The sequence below is a fragment of the Glycine soja genome, chromosome 6 (genome assembly GCF_004193775.1).
Source record: "Glycine soja cultivar W05 chromosome 6, ASM419377v2, whole genome shotgun sequence".
NCBI classification, from domain to species: domain Eukaryota; kingdom Viridiplantae; phylum Streptophyta; class Magnoliopsida; order Fabales; family Fabaceae; genus Glycine; species Glycine soja.
Window position 1 is genome coordinate 21,164,537 of NC_041007.1, and position 23,243 is coordinate 21,187,779.

Consider the following 23,243-nt stretch of genomic DNA (forward strand, 5'->3'; position numbering starts at 1 on the left):
AGATTTTTTGTGCAAACAACATCTATGAATGGAACATAGATGCACAAACTGAGTATAACATCATGAATACACTCCAACATATGACCATGGTAGCAACAGCCTACCAAACCTCCCATGAATGTTCGGAAGAAACCATTATAGATATTTTAGTGGCAGGATTTTCCGGACAATTAAAAGGTTGGTGGGATAATTATCTTACGAATGAAGAAAAATAAAAAATTTACAGCACAGTTAAGACAGATCTCAATGGAAAATTCATTACTAATGACGAAGATAAGGAGATTCTTGACGCTGTTAATACATTAATTTTTACAATAGCTCAACACTTCATTGGAGACCCATCTCTATGGAAAGATAGGTCTGCAGAATTGTTGTCAAACCTTAAGTGTAGAACCTTAGCAGAATTTAGGTGGTACAGAGACACTTTCCTAACTATGGTTTACACCAGAGAAGATAGTCAACAACCTTTTTGGAAAGAAAAATTTCTAGCCGGTCTTCCCAGATCATTAGGAGACAAAGTTAGAAATAAAATCCGTAGTCAATCTGCCAATGGAGACATTCCATATGAAAGCTTAAGCTACGGTCAATTAATTTCTTATGTCCAAAAGGTAGCCTTAAAAATTTGTCAGGATGACAAAATTCAGAGGCAATTAGCCAGAGAAAAGGCTCAAACGAAGAAGGATTTAGGTTCTTTCTGCGAACAATTTGGTCTACTGGTCTGTCCAAAACAAAAGAAAAAACAATCCTCTAGGAAAGAAATCCATGAGAATAAACCAGTCAATAAAAGGAGATTTCCAAGAAGGAGATACTCACACAAACCCTCAACTAGTAAAGAAATGGAAAATCCTAAACAAGTAATAAAATAAAAAATAACATGTTACAATTGTGGAAAACAAGGCCACATTAGTAAATATTGTAGACTAAAGAAGAAGTTAAGAAACCTTAACTTAGAACCAGCAATTGAAGAGCAAATAAACAATTTGCTTATAGAAACCTCGGAGGAAGAAACAGAAACTTCTTCCTCCGTGCTCTCCGATGAAGACCTAAACCTAATCCAACAAGATGACCAACTATCATCAATAAATGATGATGGGCAAATCAATACTCTAACGAGAGAACAAGATCTCTTGTTTGAAGCAATCAATTCCATACCTGACCCCAAGAAAAGAAGGTTTTTTTGGAAAAACTCAAGAAAACATTAGAGGTAAAACCTAGACAAAAGGATTTTATTACAAATAATAAATTTGATGTAAGTAACATATTCAAAAGATTAGAAAACTTTTCAGCCAAACCAACAACAATCCAAGATCTTCAAACAGAGATAAACAATCTAAAAAAGGAAGTGAAAGAACTTCGTCAACAAGAAATTCATCAGATCATTCTTTCTCAGCTTAAGGAAGATAGTGATTCTGAAAGTGTTAACAACAATGATGAAAACCCACTAAATAATCTAGAAGTTGATATGCTTATGGGATTAATCAATAAGATTAAAATCCAAAATTTTTACATAAACATAAAAATAATTATTAATGATTTTGTTTTAGATACAATGGCCCTATTTGACACAGGGGTTGATTCAAACTGCATTTTAGAAGGATTAATTCTTACAAAACTCTTCGAGAAAACCTCATAAAAACTCAGCACAACAAATGGATCAAAATTAAAGATTAATTTTAAGTTATCAAATGCAATCATTGAAAACCAAGGTCTTAGGATTAACACAAACTTTCTTCTGGTAAAAAACCTTAAGAATGAAGTAATCCTAGGAACTCCCTTCATTAGAGCCTTGTTTCCCATTCAAATATCTAATGAAGGAATAACTACAAATTATTTAGGAAGAAAAAATATATTTAATTTCTCTACTAAACCAATCTCCAAGAATATAAATCTTATAGAAAATAAGATTAACCAAATTAACTTCTTAAAAGAAGAAGTATTTTTTAATAATATTCAGATACAACTGGGAAAACCTCAAATAAAAGAAAAAATTCAATCTTTATTAAGTCATATCGAATCAACTGTCTGTTCTGATTTGCCACATGCATTTTTGGGATAGAAAGAAACATATTGTTGATCTCCCTTATGAGAAAGACTTTCGGGAAAAACAAATTCCCACAAAAGCCAGACCAATTCAAATGAACGAAGAACTGCTTTAATACTGCCAAAAGGAAATCAAGGATTTGCTTGATAAAGGCCTAATCCGGAAGAGAAAAAGCCCATGGTCTTGTGCCGCTTTTTATGTCAATAAACAATCTGAGCTTGAGCGAGGAACACCCCGCTTAGTCATAAATTACAAACCACTGAATCAGGCATTACAATGGATTAGGTATCCTATTCCAAACACAAAAGATTTACTTCACAGATTAAATTCTACAAAAATATTTTCAAAATTTGATATGAAATCTGGATTTTGGCAAATCCAAATTCAAGAATCAGATAGGTACAAAACAACTTTTACTGTACCTTTCGGGCAATATGAATGGAATGTGATGCCATTCGGACTGAAGAATGCCCCTTTAGAATTTCAAAAATTATGAATGATATTTTTAATCCCTATTCAAAATTTGTCATTGTCTACATAGATGATGTTTTAATCTTTTCCCAAAACATTGACCAACATTTCAAACATCTCCAGACTTTCATCCATATCATTAAACAAAATGGTTTGTCAGTCTCCAAATCAAAAATCAATCTTTTCCAAACTCGAATTCGATTCCTTGGTCACAATATATATCAAGGTACAATCATTCCAATAGAAAGGTCATGCTAGCAAATTTCCCAACCAAATCTTAGACAAAATCCAGTTACAAAGATTTCTAGGTTGTCTAAATTATGTAGGAGAATTTGTCCCCTATTTAAACAATATTGTCAAGCCATTGCATGATAGGCTGAAGAAAAATCCGCCTCCTTGGTCTGATCTCCATACCCAAACAGTTAATGAGATCAAACTCAAAGTCCAATCTATAAAATGTCTATATCTTCCTATTCCTCAGGCATTTAAAATTGTCGAAATCGATGCATCAGACATAGGTTATGGTGGCATCCTCAAACAAAGAGTACATGGTCAAGATCATGTCATTGCATATACATCAAAACATTGGAATCCTGCACAATTAAAATATTCAATTGTTAAAAAGGAAGTTTTAGCAATTGTTTTGTGCATTTCCAAATTTCAATCTGATTTACTAAATCAAATTTTTTTAATAAGGGTTGATTGGAAATCAGCCAAAGACATTCTTCAAAAAGATGTTAAAAATCTTGCATCAAAACAAATTTTTGCTAGATGGCAAGCAATCTTGAGTGTCTTTGATTTTGAAATAGAATACTTCAAGGGCACATCAAATTCTCTACCTGACTACCTCACACATGAATTTTTACAGAAAAATATTGATGCCTCCTAAGGTGTCAAGCTCCTCCGGGAGAGAAGGAAGATCGAGTAGTAAAGGAAAGAAGTTCTTTTAGCTCTACTAGAGCCAATAATCAAAAAGACAACTTCGTCATCCTCTGGGTCGCCTACCTAGACTGGGTCATCAACCCAGAAAACAAAAATTGAAGGGTCATTGACCCAAATAGCTACCATTAAACCTGAGTCATCCACTCAGGACTCCCCCAAACTAGTAATAGCAAAACAGACCGTGGCTAACTATGCCTGGTCAATTCAAACCCTTCAGGCCTTAGAAGACATAGGCCTTACCAAAATCCCAAAATTAGCCAAGAAAACCTGGGCAGAAATGGCCTCAGAATCAGACGATGATTCTGAAACAGATCTCCATAAACAAATCCAAAAGACCAAACAAACCAAGACAGTTTGTAACCCAAAAGAAAAATGAACGTTGGCTCAACAAGATCCAACACCAAAACCCACCAACAACTATATTCCAAAAGAAATTTTTTAATGTCCTCCAAATGGAACTAGAATATTGGGACAAAAATCCCTTCAAAGCAACCGCCAAAGTCTTCCCCCAAGGATTCCATTATAGGCCAACAGCCCTCAATAAAACCAGAAAGTTCTATAAATTTATTCTAGTAGATACAAATTCAGTATCCATCAAGCATTTCAAAGACTCAAAAGATCCAAGCTTAAATACCCACTCCACAATCCAAATTCTGAAAGTAATGCAGCCACGACAGTACGGGACTAATCTTAACCAACCCAAAAAGTTTTCTGCACCATTTGACCCAGTAGGATACACTTATTGTTACTTCCTATACATATATATATATATATATATATATATATATATATATATATATATATATATATATATAGTCTCATTCATCATGGACAATAATCCATGGGAGTTTCTCGACATTGATGACTCAGACCTTGCATCCTTTGTTTGCCCTTCTAGCCCAAACCTGTTTTCCTCCAGTTTAGCAACAATTACTCCTGGTTTCGCAAGGGTCGTACAAGCTACCATGATGAATCGACAATTTAGGGAGCCACTACCAACTTAAGAATTCATAATGCATGCCCACCAAGTAACCCAACGTTAATTTAACATGAATCCGTGGTTATATGCTTTAGATTTTGTTCAATCACAATGTCAGCTACCGTAAAAAATTTATTGTATTTGATACACCTAAGCATTCAATTGATTGTTGAATTTGTATAATTGTAGGATTGGTAAATGCTGATAACATACCTCACGAAACACCGTTAGTGTCCATTGATTATACTTTTGATCGTGTACCTTTAACGGTTGTCATTGTCAAAACTTGTAGCGCCAACGGTTTAGGCGACATGAGAGTTATGCTCAAGGTAGTCAAGTTCAATTCATTCTCTAACGATTACATTTCTATTTTTCGGATATTCATTCATGAGAGTTTTAATTTTAGGATCCTACAAGGACTATTGATGCCACTTTAAAACAGACAATCATAGAAGATAAAGATGAAAAAGATGATGGAGCTCACAAACCAAGATGGAGGGGGGTGAATTGGATTCTAAATCAAATCGGACCTTTTTTTAAATTAGAGAAAAAAAAATTCTTTTTCATGGATCGTATCACAAACTTTTGATAAACCAATATTTAATCAATCACCCTTTACACTAAATCATTTGTTAAAGTTCTTTCTTCAAAAAGATATTTTCTTTAACCTTCAATAAATTGATCAAGACCAGAATGAGAAAAAAAAGATAAGATCAATAGAAGAAGCATACCAATTTTCATACTGGTTCACTCTCTATCTCTAGAGAAGCTAATCCAGTTATCTAATCCAACCCGAATTAGATTTTCACAATGCATATAAAATTCTTACAAGAAATCTTAGTTCCTACCCCCAGAAAAAGAGACTAAGGTACCCAACCCTAGGGTCCTTTGTGAATAAGAGCCTAAGAGAAACCTACCCTTAGCCCAAACTAAAAAAAACCTATTCTAGCATGCCTTAAAAAAAATTCATGTACATACTAACCATCTGTAAACCATACCAAAAGTAGAGCCACAGAAAGACACAACCTAATCAATCATATGCAAGATCCTTGCTTGAATGAATTAGTGCCTTCTAGAGCACAAAAGAAATTCACAACTCACTTTTCACAATATGATCTTCATAATTAAAGATTAGAAGTTGTGAGTCACACTATATCTAAGCATTTTTTTCTTCTCTCTTTATCACTTATTTCAGCTCATACAATTTCACACTTAATTTTTCCACACTCTGAAGTTAGAACACAATGTGGTTATTTATAGAGAGAACAGTTATTATTGCCAGTAATTGATTAAATATACAATGTAATCGATTATTTTGAAGAAGTAATTGATTATATTATCATTTCAATCGAAAGTGTTCTTTTCAAAATCTGGAAAACTTTCAAGAACAATGTAATTGATTAGATTCTTGATGTAATTGATTAAAATGTTCTTGATCACTTTAGACAAACTTTTAAGAGAGAAATAATTGATTACGATCATCTAGTAATCAATTAAAGTAGAGACTCCTAAAAATCCAATCATTGTCTCAAAAAGAATTGTGTGATTGATTAAACCGATATGAAAACTTCTTTGCAAGCTACAAATACTTATGTAATCGATTACGATCAGCCTATAATCGATTAAAACAAAAAGTTTTAAACACAGAAGAAATTTTCTAACTTTAGAACCTTTCTTCTTACTTCTACATGATGATGCATGATGCATATATGAAAAGATAGAGACTAAGATGCAACACACAATATATCAATCAATAGAAATGCCGCTCAAGAGAGTTGGACATGTAAAAGACAAAACTAAGTCTTCATGTTGCTCCCCCTATCTCTAACAAAAGATTTTAGCCAATATAAGTCGAACATTCTGTCTTAGTTCTGCGAGAGGTAAATGTCTTACTCTTATTGTTAATTTCTTACTTTTTATGTCGTATATAATTTATTTTTTATTGAACTGAGTGGTATACTTTACCGGCTGTTGTGTTTTGTCCTTTTCCTCCTCACTCTAAATGTTATTTGAATATTACACTGCACAATGTTGTCATGGTAATGCTTTTGCATTTTAGGCTACCAATAATTTTTGTATTCACAAATTTGTATTGTATACTCATATGTTGTTAATAGTTGACACATGTGTTTCTGAAGGAGAATTGATCTCTTGTCAAGAAGTATGTATTTTGTGCGTGCAACATGTCATGAATTGTATTTCAACAATGATTTTATCGCTTATGTTTGTTTTTATGGTATTAATCATGTATGTTCCAAGAATTTTATGTGTAATCTTACTTTATTTTATGGATTATCATTTAAGTTCAATCGTAATGTCTTTTTAATAATAGTAGTAATTCCAGTTTACATTAAAAGGAGATTACTAAGGATTTGGGAAAATAAATATTGAGAGGGATGACACATCAGTAAAATTGTTTGGTTTCATTTAAGGATTAATTTTTCTTTTAAAATACTATTGTAGATTAATTCATATTTAAGTACTCATAGTTTTACATCAATCATTAAAGCAAACTATTAAAATTGAACATGTTTTATTTATTTAATATAATAGGTAAAATAATTAGATCACTTAAATATATGTATTTTTCATAAATATTTAAATAAATTATATTTATATTGATTATTTAAATATATGCATTTTTCTTAAAAGCTATTTTAGATAAATTATATTTTTTTGTAAATTAATATATATAAATTAGTAAACTAAAAAAATTAAAACAAATTAATTTTTTTATATAAACTGTAAGAAAAAATAGAACACAATTTCTTAAAAAAACTAAAAGAAATAACAAAAAAGCCAAAAAAAAAACACAATTCACATTCTGAGTCTTAAAAAAAAAGCCTTACAACATCCCAATATAGTAAGGTCGATTTTGAAAAAAAAGGTACCTTATAAAATTGGTTCCTCAGGAATTGATTTTATAACTTAAAAAAAAAAACGAAGGTGAGAAATTGGTTTGGAGAGATTGTATTTGTCACCTTTAATAGTATTTTGTATTATTTGTGTAAATAATTTTTGGATTATATTATTTGAATAAATTTTTATTTTTTTATATTATTAGGGTGACAAAATCCAGGTAGGGGTCCAAGTCCCCCTTCCTTTTGTACTTCTTTATATATATATATATATATATATATATATATATATATATATATATATATATATATGTATATGTATTTTTAAAATAGTTAGTATAAAATTAATTTTATATGGTGTAAAATAATGATGGTTAAGTTAAAATAGTGTAAAATTGTAAAAAATAAAGTTATGTTTGTTATTATTACAATAATAGTTAAGGTGATAATTAATGTAAAATTACATAAAATTAATTATTTGTGTGTTGTAATAATCATAATGATTAAAATTGTTATTATTTAAAATAAAAATTATTTTAATTTTATGTGTAAAAATATTAAATATTTTTTTAAATTATTATTTATTATAAATTAGACATTAAAAAATTACAAAGGAAGAAAGAAATTAACCCCTCTAATAGATTTCTGGATTCGTTGCTGATTATAAAATGTGATTTAAAACAAATATCATATTAGTCAAATTGTTTAGTAAAGATTGTTCATTGATAACGTAATACTTTGCACATGTAATATAGTAAAATAAAAATGTATAAAAATAGTGTTAAAAAATAAAATTCTTTTCAAAATGATTAGTCATGACATTGAAAAGCTAGAGATACAAGCAATACACGGGCTAGTGAAGCACATTGGTCTTCGACCACATAGTCACGTTCCGTTCTATTATTTTACGGGTCCACATGAAAAGTATGTCCGTCTTGGAAGATTGTGATTACAGCGTTGGATGCTCGAGTTGTGGATGATGATATACGTACTTGTTTACTTTTCATGTAATATATATTTCAGTCAATCAAACGGTGTTACTAAAGTTCATTGGATGCAAAGTTGTTTCAAGAAGTTATACTTTTTTGTGTGACCAAATTCATGAAAATATACTTATTCATTTTTCATGTAGTATATTTCAGTCAATCAAACGGTGACACTAATGTTCATTGGATGCAAAGTCGTTTCATTAATTTCCTCTTAATTACCATTCAACGAATTTCACAATCAAAATGCACTTTTAGGAACTGGTAGGGTTCATTTTGCCTTTGGGGGAATAAAGTGAGTGTGATGGAGCACAAATCCTTTTCCTAAAGGATAAAAAATTCGTTGAAGGAAATTGAAGTTGGAGAATGGGATCCACACTTCCTTTGGCTTTCCAACAGAAATTACTGTAATAATGGCTAATGAGGAGTAGTATTGTTCACGCAACGCTGGAAATTACTAGCCATTCATAAGTATGTGATGCTCATATAACCTTGTAGGACAAAAAGAAGTGTAGCAGGCATCATCAACTACCAAGAGAGCAATTTCCTTGCCGTCTAAGTTATTGTTTAAGCAACATATACAACAATGATTTTGGTTTCACAGCTTCTCAATTGGATATTTACTTACTGTAAAAAAAATGGATATTTACCTAATATGTTAGTGAAAAAAAAGAACCTAAACATATCGCATCTAAAGGTATGTTTGAGTTGTCAGTCAAAAATATTACAACAATCGTTTCAATGCAGACATCCAATAGACCAACGCAAAAGTAAGTTGCGATTCGTTTACATACGTAATTTTGAGGCTTCCCAATATTTGCTCAAACATATACTCGAAGTCCAATTGCATCACCTCAATATTTAAAGCTAATAATCATACCAAAAAATACATTTTCATTTTAAAATTATAGAGGGAAATTATATGCAAAAATACATTTCAAATCTATAATTATTCGGGATTGAGTTTAAATATTTTAAATTTATTGGGAATAAGCTTAAGAAACTGATACATTAACTAAAAGTTGTTGGCACAAGTGATTTGATACTTTAATTTCTTAATAAAGGTCTAAGGTTTGATTTCCGATTTGAACATAAAGTAACAACTAGATGTATTATTTTACTCTAAAAATGGACCAATCTGATGTGGGAGGAGGATTATACCAAAAAATAAGAAAGGAGCTCATACACTATGGATACATCAAGTGTGAAAGGTGGTCCTTCAGAGATGCACCTATGTCTAAGCCAACGTGACTAACTAACGGACTAATGAATAATATCTCCCTGTTTACTCGCAATTATTTCAAGCCCCGGTCTTCCTTTTTTCCTCCTTGAATACACTTTTTAACTCGTGGCCTTCTTTTGAGTCAGGTCCAAGACTCGATCCATGCCATCCAGTTTAGGCTCACTTATTACATTGCACACGTTATTATTTAAAAGAATCTTAAATGGCTTACAATTAAATATAAGAAAGTTTGTGCTTAATCAACTACCCATTTATATATTTCAAGTTTTTAACCATTGTCAATTGCCCAAGGAAAATAAAGGATGTAGGTCGATGATGTGCTAGGTGTGCCTGCGTAGGACATGTTTAGTATTAAAATCATCTCGAATTGTACTTTCAAGGACCCATTTAAGATTTTTTCTTTAATTTCAGGGACTAATTTGACAATGTTATACACTTTTAAGTACTAAAATGGTAAGCTTATGTAGAATTTTACATCTACTTCAACTGTTTCTTTTCTAAGAGATTGAATATTGTAAAAAAGAGAGAGAGAAGAGATAAACAGAGCACAATGCTTCTAAGGTAGGATTTTCATTCTGAACTTTCTAGCATACACACAATGACTCGTTTTTGGTAAAAAAATACAATGTTACAAGCAAAAAGGTATGGGCAACATCGACTAAACATAACCACTCTCCCAAAACATGGATTGCAAGTGATTTACATCTCAGAAATTATTAAAACAACATATCTAACATATTTTACATAAAAAATATCAAGAAAAATCTCAATTCAAACAAATATGAATTAAATAATTTGGATATTCTCCAAGAGAACTTGCTCTTTCAATACCTGGTTGCACGTCTAAACAAAAGAGGAGCGTCCTGTGATAATAACCTGAATAAAGTTAATTGTTGCCACAAAATAATGTACCCTTTCTAAATATTGTGAATCATCAATTTGCTAGATGACAACAACGGAAGTCAACTTAAATCTGGGTTTCACATCACAAGATTACATTAAGATGAGCCCATCCAGCCTCTTACGATGCCGTGGTGGATATGCTGTATTCCGTACATTATGACTCACATGAAACAAGATTGTTTTTAGTAGTGCAAAACTGCAAATTCCTTTACACATAAGAAAACTAAAAAAAATACAATTTTGGTGATTCGGAATGGAAAATGCATAAAACAAAAAAAACTTTTTCTATTAGGTGGATTTGCCTACATGAATCATGTAGTTTTTCTCAGTTTCCCTTCGCCCCAAGCACTATCTTCCATATAATTTTCTCTCCTTATTGAGACTTTTGCATATCTTCTGTACAGATGCTCAAACAACTAAAGGAAAGTTTCTATCATCTTTTCTACAATAGCTGTTACCCCAATTTGCTATCTAATGACTTCATTCCTAAATATGTCAAACCAGGTACATCCACTCATTTAATGAAACAATCTCATCTTTGTCACATTGAATTTATTCGTCTGTTGGCCTTTTACCACCTGGCATTTAGTTTAATACAACATCAGAATATCGGGTATCTTATAACTGCACCTGAAAGTAATCCTCCATTTCATTCATCCTGCTTGAGTCTGAAACATCTCCCTCTAAAAATCCTGGCATGTTGATACCTTCTCATATTTGCAATAATTTTGTTAGAAATACAACATAGAGATGATCAGTGAAAGTGATGTTAGTATTTTTTTCCACTAAAAGGTTTTGTTCTTACCAATGTGCTTTGTGTCACTACCAAAAACCAATGCTTTTCAGAATAAATACATGATGTTTATATTGACCCAAAACTGCATCACAGGAAACTGTAGCAAGCTATGCTTGAGATAATTTTAGATGGAGGCTTCCCGGAACCGAAATAGATCCATGCCTAAACTGAAAGGGGTGTCGAGTCAAAACCACATCATGAGTGAGGATGTTGGCTTAGTATTTTATATAAGGGGAATATTTTGCTTAATGCATTTCAAATCCCAACAAATCCAATGTCACATAAATCTCCTCCGTCTTGGGGTGTGATCTATCGCTAGCAATAAATACATGAAGTTCTTGTCCAACTTCAATCCAGCTACACCCAGGAATCTTTCTTAGACCCTTTTCTTTCATTAAACCCCTTAAATTAGACACTTTATCCCATTTTCCTACAGCTGCATATACATTCGAAAGAGCCACATAATTCCCTGAATTATCTGGGTCTAATTTCAACAACCATTTTGCTATATAATCTGCAAGTTCAATATCATTATTTTGTCCACAAGCCGTAAGCAGAGATCCTAATATATGTGCATCTGGATGGCTTGGCATCGTCAAAATTGTCCTAAGAGCTTCATCCAACTGGCCATCGTTGGCAAGAAGTTTGACCAAACAACCATAATGTTCCTCACTCGGTTTCATTTGGAGTTCAGAGACCATATATTTGAAAACCTTTATGCCTTCCTTCATCAATCCCCCATGGCTGCATGCTGACAACACACTAGTAAGGGTTATGTGATCAGGCACTATTCCTTCTTTCTCCATTTGTTTAAAAAGCACAAGGGCTTCTCGAGCTTGACCATGTGATGCATATGCAGATATCATTGCATTATACACATACAACTCCTTTGTTGAACACATTTTGAAAACACACTTTGCACCATCCAAACTTCCACATTTAGCATACATATCCATTATAGAAGTTATGATATGAATAGATTGAGACAGATCACGCCTCATAACATACCCATGAATCGCCCTTCCATGCTTCAACAATGCCATACTTGTGCAACCCGAGAGAGCAGAAGTTATGCTCATGCTATTAGGTCTGATTCCCACATCCTGCATTTCCCTGAAAACCATCATAGCACCAGAACCAAAACCATTCTGAACCAAACCAGACATCATCGTCGTCCATGTGATCAAATTAGGCATCACACCAGAGGAGCACATTTCTGCAAACATGTTTCTAGCCTCAGCAACCTGACCATTTTTAAAGAAACCAAAAATCAGAGAATTCCACGAAACTACATTCGGAGGCACACTCTCCAGCTGCATCTGAAAGAACAACTTCAAGGCCTCGCCACTCAGACCTTGCTCAGCACAAGCAGCCAACATCGTATTCCACAACACAATATCCTTCTTTCTCACACAGCTGAAAACTCTTCTCGCACAATCCATCCTCCCGCACTTCGCGTACATATCAATGATCCCACTCGAAACAACCACATCGCCCTCAAAATCATTCTTAACGCAATACGCGTGCGCTTTCATACCCAATACTAAATCCCTTGTATCAGCAGCAACAGCCAACAAAGCAGACAACGTCACACAGTCAAACCTCAAACCCTCTTCTCTCATCACACAACACATCTCAAGCGCCTTCTCAACCATTCCAAACTGTGCATACCCTGCCACAACCAAGTTCCACGTCACCACATCCTTGACCGCCATGTTTCGAAAAACCACCTCAGCCTCCTCAATCAGCCCAACCTTAAAGTAGAAGTTCATAATCGAGCTCCCCAAAACATTATCCAACTCCAACCCTCCCACAACAGCAAGTCCATGCCCTTGTCTTCCTTCTCCAACTGCCTCCGAATTCGCGCACGCCGTGAAAAACCCCGACAAGGCAACTAAAGTCACCTCCACTCCCTGCAGCCTCATCTCCCGAAACACCCGAATTGCCTCCTGGTTCATCCCGTTCTGGGCGTAGGTCACAACCATGGAGTTCCACGTGACGTCGTTTCTCTCAGACATTTCATCAAACACCTTCCCCGCATCCTCCACGGCCCCACATTTCCCATACATATCAACCAGACTAGTAGCTACATAAACACATTCCTTCAATCCAATCGTCTTCACAACAAACGCGTGAACCCCTTTCCCAAACCTAACCCACTTAAGAACCCCGCACGCCTTCAGAACATTGGGGAGAACAAAATTGTCTGGTGGCAACCCGTCTTGCTGCATTTTGATGTAACCGAAAAGGGCTTCTTCGCAGAAGCCCGTTCGGGTGTGGAGGCCGATAATGGCTGCCCAGGAGAACACGTTCGGGCTCGGCGAGTCGCGGAAGAGGCGCGTGGCGGGTTCGGAGGCGCCGCATTTGGCGTAGAGGATGACGAGCTTGGAAATGACGAAGTCGTTTAAGGCAAATGTGGGGCCCCTTTTGATGACATCAGCGTGGAGCTGAAGAGCGAGAGGGAGGGCTCGCTCGTAGACGCAGCCCTGGAGGAGGGTGCCATAGATGGCGGGGCCCACATGGAGGTTGAGGGAGTGCATTTGGGTGAGGGAGTTCACGGCTTCGCGGATTCGGCCGTGTTTGCAGAGGGAGGAGAAGTGGGTGAGTGAGAATTGGTTTGGTGTGAGGGTTTGGGGTGGGTGTGAGGGGGCAAGACAAGCCATGCATGAGCGAAAAGGAAGGGTGGTGTGGTGAACTGAGAATTCGAATGGCTGTGGTTGGCTCTGAAGGGATAATTCAGCAAATGCTCATGAATCAAGATTACTCGTTGACGTTCAGTCCTTGAAGGCTTGAACTGATGCAGTTAAGTGAAGTGAAGCCACGCAGTGAAATTCCAAAACTTTTCTTTGGACAGATGCAGTGAAGTTACACCAACACTTTTCTTTTACTATTTTTTGGTATTTGTTTTTTAAAATCTTAAATATGACCTCTACTAGCCAACAACAGCCTGGCCAAGGTTCCTATCCGAGGTCGCCTAAAACCGCCTTTGTCCAGGTTAGCCGAAAACTGTTTTGGTTGAGGTTGAGCAAAATTAATTCTAGTAAGATTGACCAAAATTAACTATAGTCCAGGTTGATCAAAATTAATCTTAAACGAGGTCAATCACAGTCAACTGAAAACAGCCTTGACCTAAGTCGATCAAAAATATGAGACTTATAAAAACATTTTAGAAATAGATAGGAAGTTCTGACCCATTGTTTGGAAGCATGGCTGAAAACATGAAAGTTAAATATGATAAGTATTGCAGAAATTTTCAAAATATAAATATTTTGATATTTGTTGTTGTGGTATTTGATCCTCAAACTATGTTTCAGTTTGTTTGTTTAGTGGGGCTTAAACAAAATTTATGAGAAGGAAGATTATGAAATTTATGGGCAGCAAGCTGAATATTCTACAAAACTCTTTTTTGATATGGAAATTGATGAATTTAATACACTTGAAATTTCTTTTGCTATGGAATTTGAGAAAGACATGAATCTTAATAGCAACAATCATAAAAATGAAGTAGATTTATTTCTCATGAAGAGTTTGGAGAAGAAAAGTAATGCTTTTGACATCTTGATGTGGTGGAAAGTTAATTGTAGCAAATATCCTATTCTTAGTCAAATTGCTAGAGATTTGTTGGTCATGCCTGTATATACTGTTGCTTTAGAGTCTGCTTTTTAGCACAAGAAGTAGAGTTCTTAATTGTTATAGGAGCTCTCTCTCCCAAAGACAATTGAAGCATTGATTTGTTCACAAAATTAGTGTTGTTCCTCTTTATGGTTAACTGATATTGAAGAGTTTGTGGATGACATTGAAAGAATTGAAACATGTATTTTTTTGTTATATTATAAACTTTTATTGTTGTTTATTTGTTTTTGTTTATTTTTTTATTCATATTGACTATTATATTTTATATATTTTTAGAACTTGGCCCAGTTTCACCAGTTGATGAAGAGAACTCTGATATTGAGTTTGATTAGATGTTGCACTTGGAGTTGGAGTATGGTATGATTCATCACTTAATTATTTGAATTATTAATTGTTGTTTTAATTTTTTACCGGATGTAGCTATTTAGTTATGCTGCTTTGCTTTATTGATTTGTGTATGGTGACTTGTGTGGCCATATGTTATGTTCACTTTATTGTTAGTTCTATATAATATTTAGCCAAAATCTTTTATAATGACATCAATGATAATTTTTATTATGAGATTATGTCATTTATTTATAAATATGACAACAACTTGAAAATATGAATATGCTAGTAAGTATGAAGACTTTATTTGGTAAATTTAAATTATAAAATGATCAACAATTTTATATCAAAAATCATAAAAATCAAATCAAATCGCAAAAGATTGGTTTAGTTCGCATTTCATTTTAAATAAAAACCAAATCAAACCGAATTGCATGTGTTTTTAATAATAATAGAAAAAAAAAGAATCAAACGAAGCCATGAACATCCCTACTTATAATAGAACCCTCATTATGTGGGCTAAGGCTCCCTAAGGCCATTACGAAGGACCAAGTGGTTTGGCCCTAGGGCCTAGGACCAATGTGACAGCTCTATTCTAGTTTCTACTTATTCTACTCCTTCACAGTGCACCCCAAAAACTGAGGTTCACGTGTAACCCAAAAGTATAAAAGGTTTATACCATAGCATAGCTCCAAATTCAAAGTCCAAAGAATGGAGCTCTGATACAATGTTGAAAAACTGAGACAAGACAATGGATGGAATTCTCATCGAACATTCATTCAGATTCAGTGCGATAATACAAGCTGAATCTGGTATTTTATATACCATACCAGGAAACAAACTAACTAAAGTGACTGACATTAGAAATTAAAACTATTAATTGCAACAGTAATGTAAAATTAATTTTCCAAATTCATATCTAATTCTCACTGATTCAGATGGTCAATGCCATTTTTACACAGGGAAAAACATCAAGATAGGGGGTTTCCTTCATGGCTGCAGGAGGGGGGGGGGGGGGGGGGGGGGGAATTATAACATTATAGAAATAGTTTACAAGTCACAATTGAAATGCTGGAGTTTAGCGTCAGAATGATTTCTGAATGTTGCTTCTTTGTTGAATGTGGACAACAGTTGCAACTAAAACCATAATGATGGGAACTGCTGCACCAGTGATACCATAAATTGGATAGAAAATTGACCTCATTCTGTTGAACTCACCATTATCAGAGTATGGATCTAGAATAGGGTCTCTGATGTAGTCATAGGAAAAGAGAATTAGCCTTAGCAATGTGAGTCCAACATAGTACATTTTCCTCAGAGGTTTAACTTTTCTTTGCCACACAGACTTCTCAAGAGCTTGAGGAACCAGAAAAAGGTCTTGAGCACAAAGGATATGCGCTTGTCGAATCAAGATGCCAGACAGAAGAAGAAAATCTATCAAGCTTAGAGACCTTAAATTGTTTCTGAGAGAAGGCTCAATTGCAAGTAGACCTGTTAGCACAAGACACACAACAATGTGAACCTTTAAGTTCCATAAAACAACATTCTTATGTTGGGGCAGGCGCTTTTCCTTAGCAGATCCATAAGCGTTTTGTCTTTTCTTAGCTTGTGACACCTTCTTGTACAGCCTTATAGTGAGAAGCAAGGCAATCAGCACAAGAAGCCTTGTCATGATTTCTATGGGATTCAACATGTGTTTATTATCATGAAGATCATGAGATGATTCAACAAGTATCTCAGTATCCCCAAACAACTCAGCACCATAACCAAGAATTTGTTCAGCAACCATGACAAGAGATATGTGAGGAATGGAAGCCACGTTTCTGTTCATGTAACTGAGTTGGCTTAAGATGATTCCTACAAGAGCACATGAAGTCAGCATCCTAAGAACTCCATCACAGAGTTTTCTGAAGGCCACATCATCGTGATGCTTTAAGTATGGAATAATGTCTGTCTGAAGAGTCACAGCATTAAAATGAAGAGGGTCATTTTCATGCCTTTGGCTAGTAATAGTCATTTCAACAGAAGGATTTTTCAGCCATCTTCCAGTTAAAGGAGGGTACTGAACCTTAACATCCACGAGACAATCTAGGCCATGTCCAACATTGGTGCTGACATTTGAAACCATTCTGCAACCAATTAGAGACATTTGACCAGCTAGTTGATCATATACACCTTCCAAGAATAAAGGTGACAAATGTCTATATTGCTTGATTGTAAACACTGAAGATCCTTCATTGAATATAAGATGCAATGAGATATTGAGAATTTGGATACTAGTGAGTTTTTCAGTTTCTACTTGTTTCTTTGATCCATCATCTTTACGCAGCCAGGGTACATATGGACCTAAAGAAAACACATCCATATGGATGAAGACCCTTGAGTTATGTTTGTCTGAGCAATGCTTGCAAATTGCAAATGCATCAAAAATGAGATTCGCGGAAAGAAAACGTAGCTGAGAAGCAAGTACATCTTGTTCATCATCCAAAGCTGGATACTTCAAGAATGATGATTGCTTGAGAAGTCTGAATTTTGATGACTGGTCTCTCCTTCTAATTGAAGTTGCTAGCTGGATCATTGAGTAATTATATGATAAGTGAGAACCGCACGGACCATGACTCAAATGAAGAAACACCGGACGCGGTGCATAATTAATCATCAGAGGGAAGAACATGTTTGTTTCATTTGCAATGTTGGATATACTCCCCAGCATGAGACTTCTCTGCTTGATGGAGTACACTCGTGGAAAGTACAAGAATATCTGATAGTTACAATCTTCCAAAATAGGATCAACTTCACCAGCGCACCCAATCATGCATAGTTTCCCACTTGAGGAATCCCATGTCCCCTCAGCTAACAAAGTAAGGTTGGAGAGGCCTGTTCTATCTCTTGCAGTGTCTTCTGGAATGGACGTAGGAAACAGTCTCAGTGTTGCTGAAATTCTTGCATTTTTTATATTATGATTTCTAGGTTCCTCCTCACATATTACATGCTGCAAGATAAGCCTGAAATTTTCATGGTTCAATCTCCAGTTACCAAAGCCAAATTCCTTTCCTGGTTGGTGAGGTCTTACTTTGCTTTGGTAAGCATACCTATCAGTGAACTTATTATGCGGGACAACATTGAAAGGTTCTGATATACTTTGGAGAGTTCTGCAAAACTCATAGCCACTGAATGTGAGCGCATCATATTGTGCCAAATCCTCTTGACAAAGGTGTTTATCTTCACAAGATCTTGGCATCAATTCAGGACTAAACTGATATTCGGAATACCGACTCAGCTGAGAAGAAATATGAACATCATCAAAGTACTTCAAGCTTCCATGTTTGCTTATGCTTCTAATTTCACCCTTTATAGCCCTGCTAGTCAAATTGAATGTCTGAGGGTACCTAAGAAGAAGCAAAATCTGATCATCTTGCAAAAGATGTGGCAGGTGGCTATAACCAGGCCAATGGCTATTGGCTATGTCCCAATTTTCAACATGGGGTTCTGATATGGGTAAAGCTGTGTTCCCCAAAAGACACAATAAACGATCTTGCCCACTTTCAAAATAGACCCCTTCAAAGACAACAGTGAGGATGGAGAAACCAGGAATCATGGTAAAAGACGGCGACCGAAGAGAAGGGTAAAATGTAGTATTTCTAGATATGGCTAAGGACAATATCCCTCCAACATTAACTGAAGCGTTTTCAAATTGATGAGCTACATTGGTATCCTGCACTTGGAATGAAACAAGTTGTAATGGATCTGTTCCATGATGGATCCTATGCCCTTGCAAGTCACTTTCATCGAACGGCATCAAAGGGAAACCGCCATTCTCCTGATTCCAATCTCCATTAGTGAAAGAGAGTTCTGTTTGAAGTGTGTAGCCTCTATTTTCATCAGGAATTGACTTGGATGATGAAGTAAGATATGGATTACAGTGTTTCTCAATTTCAGCAACACGATCGTATGTATAAACTATTGAAGACTCCTCTATGAAATTCTTGTAAGCAGCGGACAAACAGAGGACCATAAGCAGTTGTAGCAAAGTAATAAAAATGCTTAGAATTGAAGATTTGGCCATCATACTTGAAAACCTAGTTAGCACAGAACTAGAACATTGGAAACATAGTAGAAGTGTAGAAACTTATGACATATACATAGAAGACAAGCTAATGCAAAATAGGTGACAAAAAACCAAAAGAAAAGAAGAGAAATGATAATGAACTTGCCATCATCCCTGGTTGGTTATATGAATAAAACGGGTGCTTGTAAATTGTAATGATAGATTGGGTAGATGGTTAAAGGAAAGAAAGATCTATAAATCACGGAGACAGGAATTCTGACCTGAAAGATGTTGCAGTTTCTCTTTTTTAACTTCATCAAAGATGGGAGTGGTGGAATTTGGAAGACAAAGCTCACAATCAAAGGTTGACCAAAATAATCTGCTATTACAGGCTGGTAGCATGTGTACGAAACATTGGGGAAAAATCATGCACAGATGTGTATTAAATTGGTTGCATTAGATGAGTATATAGTAGTATATTTCAAATCATGCACAGAGGTGCATTAGATGAGTATATAGTAGTATATTAAAGATCAAAAATTTAGATGCAGATAAACGTACCATATTTTACAACGTAGAGGCTTCCTTAAATTATACTATAATAGAAAACTCTTAATCTAAAGTCAAAGCAATAATGGTTTCATTGGGTTATGCAATGTGCGTTAATTATAGATGGGTGGATACAGCCGCCCTTGATGCGGGCACCCCAATTTCAAAGCTTACCACAAACAGATGAAGAAGTGAACTGTCACTTTGGTCTCTGAAGGTGTAATCTCCTACTACTTATCAAAATGTTTTTTATTTAAAAATACATTGTCTGTCATTTTTATCATGTTATTAATGTTTTTTCGTTTTAGTTTTCGTGCTTATGCGATAGTTGACCGTGCACACGCGACAATCTAGTGCATACGTGATAGTTAATAATGCACACATGGATCACAACTGATGATCTAATTATTGTCATTTTGGTCATTAATTAGGCTACCATGTGTATACTGCCATTATGCATCGATTTTTCATGTGTTATTCCGTGTGTACCATCAATTATTAGTAGGCTGAATCATTAACTTTAACAAAAGTTTTTTAACAATAAAGTTAAAGTGACAAATAAATTACACTTTTAGAGACGTGAATGTTATTTTGATACTTTTAGGACCTAAGTGACCGTGAATTACACTTTTAAGGACTAAAGTGTTTTACCAAAAAATTAAAGGTCCGTTTAAATGCATTTTCATTCTCTATAATTTTCAATCTCCGATTTTTGTCCTTTTTTTTTTAATTTTACAAATTTAGTCTTATAAATTTTTAAGTTGGCTTAATTATGTTGTTAGTTCTTCAAATTAGGGGCGTGCTATTTTAGTTTTCAAATAAAAAATTATATTTCCAATTCCTCATATTCAAAAAATGTTTTTTCTCAACATATTTATCATGACTACAAAACCCACTTAATCATTTAACTTATTTGGTCTAGGTTTATCAATGCAAAAAAAAAATATTTAATTTTAAATCTTTGTTATTTTATTTTATAAATTAAGAAATAACATAAACATTATATTATTAAAATAAATACTAAAATATGTTTTAGGTCCCCATAAATTAGTGAATTTTGTTAAGTCTCAAATAATTATATTTTCCTTAAATCTCTAATAATTTTTTTTTTATTTTTGATCCTTGATATTTAGTTTTAGTATATGATAAATTAGTAAATTTTATTTTTGATCCCTAATAATTTATTTTTGTGTTAGTCCCTTTGAAAGATACTTAATAGGAACTATGTTTGACAACTAATCAAGTACTAAGATTATGTTTGGTAAGATTTTTGATGAGTTTACAAGACTTTGACTACTTTGACCAATGTAAGTTTTTTTGATACACAAACTTATTTATTGAATTAACTAATTGAAAATAAGTTAGCTTATAACTATTAGCTTTTTTCTTCTTCTCAATTTTATACCTATTATTTATTTAAAATCATTTTATCATTTAATTCAATTTTCTTACAAGACCCTTTTATTCAATTTAAAAACTCTCTTATCTTTTTTAATTTTTTTATTTTGTATCTAATCTTACATTCTTACATGCACATGACACACGGACAGTCAATTCATAAATTGTTATTATTGTGTTGTTGCTTAAGGTTAGAAGTTCTTTGAATCATATCAATTTTACAAATATTTAATAAATTATTTTTTGTTTTTTTAAAATTATATATCATAATTCAATTCCTCGCGTGATTTTTATTTTATCAACTCAATTTGTAAAAGCAAAAATATGTCCTACTTTTTAAGATGATAAGTTATTAGAAATAAAATTTAAATTTTAGGAATATTAAATGTTATTTTACATTATTTAACATATATCAGCCCCTTATGAGTTGGTCTTACTAAACACTTTCAATTATATCAGCCCCTTATTATTTAACATATAGCTTATAAGCTTTCAACTAGTTTTTATCAAACATAGCTTAAATCATAGAAATTTACAATTAATTGCTACCCACATAATTTCATAAAAAAACTCTAACATTCTCCCATTTGGACAAAATTAATTATGTATCTTTAAATTTTAAAAACATTTTTAAAAATGACTCTCTGGCTAATAACATATTGTGGCCACAAAACATATGATCCCAAGATAGAACATCTAATTAAGAATTCATCCAACAAAAGTCATATATGTAACACCGAATCATGGGAGTAATTGCATCTATAATTGGTGCAACGCCATTCATGGTTACAAATATTCCATCGACTAGTCATCAATGTGGAGTGTAGCAAGAAAATGATGTGTGATGTGTGGTATTTATACCATGTTTTTGCATATTAATTCATTAGGTTTGCATTCATTTTGTGTCATTTAGGACTAATTGCATGACTATTTCCTTTACTTTTTATTACCTAGAACTTTTTGAGGTTTGTTTTGTGTTTTTGGTTTTAGAAAGGTAGATTTTTTAGAAAATTGACATGGATGCTTGAAGTTCTATGCTTGAAGCTAGAGAAGAGCACTTGGGAACTTTGTTGAAGCTTTTGGATCAAGCAAAGAAGGGGCCACACATAACTACATTGCAAGAAAAATGACAAATTTTACCATCAGAATGCACCATGGGCTGCTTGTGGTAGCTACCACAAGCATGGCAGATATTAGAGACCAATTTTTAAAATCAGAATTTACCATGGCCAGACCATGGTAGACACTATAGTCATGTCGTGCGTGCACTAGTAAATAGAAGTGAAATTTTTGTTGTTTATTTTGAATGGGTGTTCACCCTAATTGTACTAAAACTTTAAATAAACATTCAAGGGTATAATATGGGGGTTTCAAATAATTGAGTTTAAAGAGGAAAAGAGGTCAAAGAAATTGTGTGACAACTTCCATACTTAGGGATTCATCTTTCATTGTCTCTCCGTTAGTTGCTTCTTCCCCCATGGTTATTAGTAAAATTCATTTCTTGTTGGGGATTAATGGGAATTGAATCTTCTTTCATGTAATTAGTACGTTCTTCTAGTTAATTAAGTATCATTATTATTTCTCTTCCATACTTATTGCTTGCTCTTAGCTTGATAACCTGACTGCATGATTCTTTTTATTTGATTGTAATTGGGAAATTCAATTGAATTGCAAACTGAAGAGAATAACCAATGAACTTTATGCCTAACCAATGAACTTTATGCCTAGGGATATGGTAAAGGTTACTATTATTCATTAAATCCTTGTTCTTAAGGAAAGTCAATTAATTATACTAGTCAAGGGATTGATATTGTGGTTAAAGGACATAGGTTCTCTCGATGAAGGGATTAAGGTTAGAATAAATTGTGGGTTGTTGGTAACACAAGCTTGATTGAATAAGAATGACTAGTTATGCATGTTAGGTTGATCTAATGAAGTCAAACCCTGACAATTTTCACCATTGATACACACCTTGTTTTCTACGCATACAAAGTGTTTGACAAAATTCTTAAAACAAATTTCTTCCTTTAAATTAAACTCTATACTTTTATTCAATTGTCTTTTAACTT

General features: G+C 33.9%; 2 protein-coding genes across 2 annotated transcripts; both read right to left on the bottom strand.

The window, feature by feature from the left end:
* Positions 1–10,513: 10,513 nt before the first annotated feature.
* LOC114416686 (pentatricopeptide repeat-containing protein At5g55740, chloroplastic) lies at positions 10,514–14,166 on the bottom strand. Its single transcript, XM_028381648.1, has one exon. It carries the CDS (start codon positions 13,880–13,882, stop codon positions 11,465–11,467), a length of 2,418 nt encoding a protein of 805 aa, XP_028237449.1. The 5' UTR covers positions 13,883–14,166; the 3' UTR covers positions 10,514–11,464.
* Positions 14,167–16,046: 1,880 nt separating this feature from the next.
* Positions 16,047–19,774, bottom strand: LOC114416687. The gene is made up of 2 exons (XM_028381649.1): positions 19,509–19,774; positions 16,047–19,258 (listed from the first exon to the last, which is right to left on the bottom strand). The coding sequence occupies exon 2, from the start codon at positions 19,246–19,248 to the stop codon at positions 16,264–16,266; it is 2,985 nt and encodes a 994-aa protein (XP_028237450.1). The 5' UTR covers positions 19,249–19,258; positions 19,509–19,774; the 3' UTR covers positions 16,047–16,263.
* Between the last annotated feature and the right edge of the window lie 3,469 nt (positions 19,775–23,243).

Bases quoted from the DNA above. Each gene is read 5' to 3' on its own strand.
- LOC114416686 (XM_028381648.1), bottom strand. From the start codon at position 13,882: ATGGCTTGTCTTGCCCCCTCACACCCACCCCAAACCCTCACACCAAAC.
- LOC114416687 (XM_028381649.1), bottom strand. From the start codon at position 19,248: ATGATGGCCAAATCTTCAATTCTAAGCATTTTTATTACTTTGCTACAA.